At 45.0% G+C, this 6,000-nt stretch overlaps 1 protein-coding gene across 1 annotated transcript in view; it reads right to left on the bottom strand.

The window, feature by feature from the left end:
• Window positions 1-243: 243 nt before the first annotated feature.
• Window positions 244-6,000, bottom strand: part of LOC115811375 (sickle tail protein homolog) — a 56,681-nt gene continuing 50,924 nt past the window's right edge. Inside the window, exons 19-24 of the mRNA XM_030773543.1 lie at window positions 5,260-5,376; window positions 3,952-4,023; window positions 3,689-3,824; window positions 2,217-3,445; window positions 1,576-1,707; window positions 244-825 (exon numbers count right to left, since the gene is read on the bottom strand). Coding sequence (XP_030629403.1) covers window positions 244-825; window positions 1,576-1,707; window positions 2,217-3,445; window positions 3,689-3,824; window positions 3,952-4,023; window positions 5,260-5,376 — 2,268 coding nt within the window. The remainder of the gene's footprint in view (window positions 826-1,575; window positions 1,708-2,216; window positions 3,446-3,688; window positions 3,825-3,951; window positions 4,024-5,259; window positions 5,377-6,000) is intronic.

Genomic DNA, 6,000 nt, shown 5'->3' with positions numbered 1-6,000 from the left:
GATTGACTTACTAAGACTGTGGAAGTAGTGCACATAGACAAACAACATTATTGACACAAACCACTCCCAAAGCACGGCAGTCAAAGTTACCCCAATGCACACGGTGACCACTGCTGGTGTCTCTGTTGCCACGGAAACAAGGAAGACACCCCCCCCCCCCCCACGTTCCCAACCCACACATACAGAAACAGAGAGAAAGACCAAAAAAAGAGAGAGAGAGAGAGAGAGAGAGAGAGGAAAAGGTCATGCCATGTCTTTGGCAGAGGGCGTTGGAGGGATGGCACCACTCTGGTGGGGTCTGTGATTGCTGAAGCCGGCTACGTGTAACGCTCGACCCCCCCGACCTCCCTGACTCACGGCAGTGGGGGAGAGGAGGGAGGGAGACGAAGGGGAGGAAGAAGAGGACGTGGAGGTGGGCGAAACAGAGGAGGAGGAGGAGGAATGTGAGCCAGAGGAAGATGAAGAGGAGGAGGAGGAATAGGTATAGGAGCAGGAGGAGAGCGGGTGGGGTCTGCTATCACGAGCAGGAGGAGAGAGGGAGACACTGTGGCCTTTGGTCCGCTGGGCGGGGGCTGGGATGCAGGGGGGGTCGTTAGAGAAGGAGGGGGGTGTGTGGGCGGGACGACTCAGGCTGAGGCACGGAATGGAGGACTTGGAAGAAACGGATGAAGGTGAGGAAGAGGATGGGTTAGTAGGCTTAGGAGTGTTTGAGTTAGGAACAGACAGTGAGCTAGCTTTCCCAGCGCCAGGACAATAGGCTGGGATCTTAGAAGCAGGTAAAGCAAGGAATGAATGTTTACTATCCCCATCAGCACTTCCGTTAGCCTGCAAACAAAGACGCCGGAAGACATGGAAATGTCAAGTAGAATGATTACGCAGACAAATAAAATGAAAAAAAAAAAAAACCAAACAAACAAAAAAAAAACAGTAATAAAACAAATAGAAAAAATATCACTTTATATAAAGCATCAATGACAATACAAAATAATTATGACTTTGGTATATAACGCAAATACTTTAAGATAACGCATATGAGTGTCTTTTTCCTGTGCTCTGTTTCATGCTGTTTGTAAGAAAATAAGATGCCCAGAGACTGACAGTAAAAAAGAAAAAGGGTAGGAATTTGGCAGCAGACGGAAGAAAGACAAGGGGCCCGTGAAAACCGATGCCCAATCCCTCTCCAAGTGGAACAAAAAGAAAAAAAAATAAAAAGGGCAAAAGATGTTTTAGAGTATAATGCCGTTGAATAAATATAGCCCCCCCCCCCGCCCGACACAAATGGATGATGCTCTGTATGTCCCCGGTGATGAGCCCGATGCTAAATGTGATCAGCATGCTCTAGCCGACGGTGGTGAGGAATGAGGCGGTGCATGGAAACGGTCGTGTCTGACCGACGGACACAGAACAAAGACATCACAAGCTGATCCACTTGGTTCCGCTCAACCGAAAAAAAAACAAATCAAAAACAAAAAAACCCCATTCACGATTCACAGTTTACGAAACACTGCTTGCGTGTGTCTGTACGCCGAGTGAACGCGCGTCACTCAAACAGTCCCGCCCTTACAGTAAAACTACCTGTCGGAACTGCCTCTGGGAATCCTGGAGCTTCTGGCTTTTTCCGGGTTTTTCTGGGCTTGGGGGAGGCTTGCGGGATTTCGCTGAGGATGCCACCGTTCGGTTAGAGGAGTCGGAGCTGCTGCTGGAATTCTGTTGAGATTAACGAAAACGGAATGTCAGAATCAGATTACATATTAAAACGCCTCAGATTTCTTTTTTTTTTTTTTTTTTTGATTTCTGATTGTAGACGTAGACAGAAAAGTACAGGCAACATGCTTGAGCATACTCACATTTTCCCCAAATAAAGAACATGCACCATTACGGAATTAATAACACCTAAGTCAAGCCAGTAGATTTGACAGAGAAGAGGTTCATCGCCTAAACCAAAAGTCAAAGAGTCGGTAGCAGAATGAGGCAGAGTGACCGTAAACAAGGACAGCGATCTCATCAGACACAAACAAAATCATACAGAGGACTCAAAGCAGAGGGTGTCCTAGTGTTTTTCCACGCAGAACCTGAAAAACACATTCATGATTTTGGAGAAACAAACAAACAAAGAAACAAACAAAAAAAAACCCAATCAGTGGTTAGATTTTGTGAGAGTCTCAAAGCAAACCCAAGCCACCAGCATAAGTGGAAGAGGAGCTGGAGAGAGAGACCTGTTCAGTGCTGGAAGTGGAAGAACTGGAGGAAGCCCGGGGTTGAGGCCGGACTTTAGGTTTCTTATGTTGTGGAGCCTTTTGAGACTTTGGTGCAAGAGGGCTTGGCCTCTTAGAGGGGCTCCCCTCCATCTGTTCACCCTGAATGACACCCCTCTTTGTTTCTGAGAACGTTCTGGAGGTCTTGCAAGACAAGGCAGGGTCCATGTCACTAATGGTGTCCTCAAGTTGTTTGAGGGTCTCCTCCAGGTTATCTAAGGTTTTGTAGGTGGTCTTACGGAGCTCCTCCGTCCTGTTTTGAACATTCTGAGGAGTAAGTGGTTGGCTTTGTGAAAGATTGTTGGTGTTGGAGTTGACTGACTTAGTGTTGACCTGGGTTTGGATCTCGAACCTTTTGGTTTCTTTAAACTCCCTAACCGTTCCATCTGCCTCTTCCTCATCCTCGTACACCACTACTTGCAGTGTCTTTTTGCCCGTTTTAGTTCCTGTGCGAAGCGCCTGGCCAAGAGCCGCCAACTGCTTCTTGGGGAACTTGAATTTGAACTTCTTCTTGGCATCTTGTTTGGCATCATTAGAGAGGTCTGTTTTAGACCCGTCTTCAGCCTCTGGAGCAGAACCCTCTGAACCTTTCTCTTGGTCTGGAACTTCAGTCACAGAACCAGAACTGTCCTGGGCTTTTTCTCTGGTCTCAGTCCTGCCTCGATCTTCAACGTTAGCTTGAGGTTTCACCTGACCGGTAATGCTCTTGGAGATGATCTCCTCTTCCTCCTCGTTCTCCTCTTCAATCTTCTCCTCTGCCAGCATGCGGTCCAGCTCCTCTTCACACTCAAAGATGGTCGACAGCCGCTTGTAGGCCTGTCGGATCTCCATGGGCTCGTCAAAGATGATGATGACCGGTTTCCTGTTTATTTCGCAGTCCTCTGGGGCAGTGACAGTTGTGTCCGAGCCCACTTTGACCGTCTGGACGTCCTTGCCTTGTGTGCTGACCAGCTCTTGATACTCTCCCGTAGACAGTGCCTGGACTTTGGTGTTAGTGATCATGAAAGCGATGTTGTCTGCTGGAGGAGGACCCTCCTCACCTGGAAGGTCTGGGCTCAGACCAGCATCTTCCGCGTATCTGGCCCGGCCCCGGATTGACCTCATAATAACATTCTTACTTTCCTCCTTTTCTGTGCTCTCTTCTGACCATTCAGAGCCATTAACAACTATCTGATTGGCTGATGACAGCCCTACAGAACCAACACAGGTTGATGAACTTTTTGAGATTTGAGATTCCTTTTCAGAAGTTGTTGCAGCAAGAACTTGAATTTCTGGACCGTTCCGAGCAGGCACGGATTCAACTGTCCTTTTCTCAACCTCCATATCTGCAGAACTATCCTTTGAGGATTTTGTAAGCGAAACCTGTTTATTAGCCGATTCCATATTGCCCTCCTCCGTGGAATTACAGGAAACTACATGTAATTCATCTGAACCTAACAACTCAGAAGCATTCATTTGTGCCACCTTAGTGGAAGAAACTGTGGCTCCGCTGTCTTCTTTCAGGTCCTCCTCTGCTGTGGAAGGGCTTTGGCTGGATGGTTTTGCAGTGCCAGTCAGACAAAATATGACCTGACAAGGGATATGTAAAGTTGAGGGAGTTAATTCACCAAACCTTAAAAGGAGCCATCGTATATCAAAAATTAAAACAACCTAACAAGTGTATTTGGTTAGATTATTAGGGGAATAGATTTCTTACCCTGGAGCTGGGGGAAAGACTATCTTTTCCACTCTCAGTTTGCTTTCCCTCTTCATTCAGCTGAGTCACAGTCTGGTAGGATAGTTTGTAACGACAGATTACTGCATTAACTGCTCTGCGTTTTGGTACAACTATTCTTAATCAATAAGTTACTGCTCATTGTAATACGGCTGGGAAAATAAATATCAGCGACAGAAATTGAGTTAACCACTTCTCTCCGCTTTGATACCACATGTTCTGAAAAGAGAATTCTCATGCCATGAAAATGTTAAGAGTATAAAATAAAAGGATGACGGACAGACATGCTGAGGGCTTAAGTAAAACATACACAAAAAAGAAAAGAAAAATCAGTTTTTGACTTCAAAGGCAAGTCAGGAAATCCTATAAGAGATGAACAGGTTGTCGAAAAGAGACAAGGTTCATCCAATTAACAAGACTTCAGAGAAGACAAGAGCGGCATTGTCATTCGCTGCTGTATGAACTGTGAGATTCGCTGAAACAGACTGTGGGTCGTGCATTCGGTTTAGACCGAGAGACATTCCAGTGAGAGCTGCAGGAGTGAAGGTTAATATAAGTCACTGTGGGAGATTGTCTGACTTCAGACACACAAAACAGAGATTAAAGTCCTCCACAGTTCAGCAACATGTCACGTGTGCTAACAAAAGCCTTTTGATAGTAAGGATCATGTCCAGTCCTATTTTTGTTCTATCATAAAAGTGCTGGAAAGGCTTTAGATACGTGTTAGCATCGCGCTAACGAAGTCTGGTAGCCTAAGACTAGACAAATTTAGACACACACGAGCACTGAAGTTAAATCTGGTTAAAGTTACCTTGAACAAAACTACAGGCCTATGAAAAAATATATTCAAATACAGCAAACAAAATTAATGAATAATCTAATAAACGCTCTAATAAATACATCTAAACAAACAAAAAATATGGTCTGTTTTAGAGATGGAGATTTCACTCCCAAATATAATGAGAGCAAGACTGAATGACCTTGAGGAAACAGTACAATGTCAGAGGTCAACGTGGTGTAAAAGGGCTTCCTTTTGCCCCTCCAACCCCGATCCCGCCCCCTTGTGGAGAGTTCTCCTCATTAGCATAACGTGACAGTTGAGTGAGTGACAGACTGTTGTTAGAATCACACTGCTTACGGCCCGTCTGCTAATGAGGGCGGGCAGCCAAAGAAGCAATCTAATTAAAGCCAACGTGGGGAGTGGTTCCAGGCGTCAGTAGAGCAGGCAGTTAAAATGCATAGGCACTAGGACTAGGACAGCGTTTAATTAAACAGCATCGCATCCATTACCTCAGAGTCGTAACAAAAGAAGGATTTGGGCTCCATCAGTCTAAATGGGGACTCGCTGCTGGTGAGATCAACTACATATTTGGGCTCTAATTCTTTAACGGGGCACTTCTGAAATACCTGAGGGGGTGGTTTAAAATACAAGAAGATTAGACAGCAGGGAGAGCGGTGCATGCCAAAGTAATAGTGCTTAACTAACTCCAGAGGGAAAATTCTGACTTCTGAATAGTTTAAGTTTTACTATTCCTATTACTTGCACAACAATTACACTGATGTAACTGAATAAGTTATCGTGACAGATAATATAGATAAAACACTGCATTTAACATACACATAAAACATTACTATTTCCTCCTGTGTCCAAATGTTGCAAATTCAGTCAGTGCACATGCGTCCCTTTGATGCCATACCACCCAACACCTATAGAGGGCAGCACAACCCCTAGTTACTCGCACTGAGGAATCTACCCTCTTGTGAAATAACAGTCATGTTATTACTGTCCTGTTGCAAAGCTGTGCATGGGTGTGTCTATTTGAATGTGTCATCATAAATACCCTTTCCACACCCTAAAACACCTACAAACTATTCCACCGACCACTTCTGTCTGTACGTAGGTGTGTGTGTGTGTGTGTGTGTGTGTCAGGAGGTGCTTTATGCTTTTAATCATATCCACTCATCCACTTCAGTCATGTATTTTTTTTTGTTTGTTTAATTTTAATGTGTGAGAGAGGAAATGTGCCCGTG

This window comes from Chanos chanos, chromosome 5, assembly GCF_902362185.1.
Source record: "Chanos chanos chromosome 5, fChaCha1.1, whole genome shotgun sequence".
NCBI classification, from domain to species: domain Eukaryota; kingdom Metazoa; phylum Chordata; class Actinopteri; order Gonorynchiformes; family Chanidae; genus Chanos; species Chanos chanos.
This window is presented reverse-complemented; position numbering and strand designations above follow the sequence as displayed.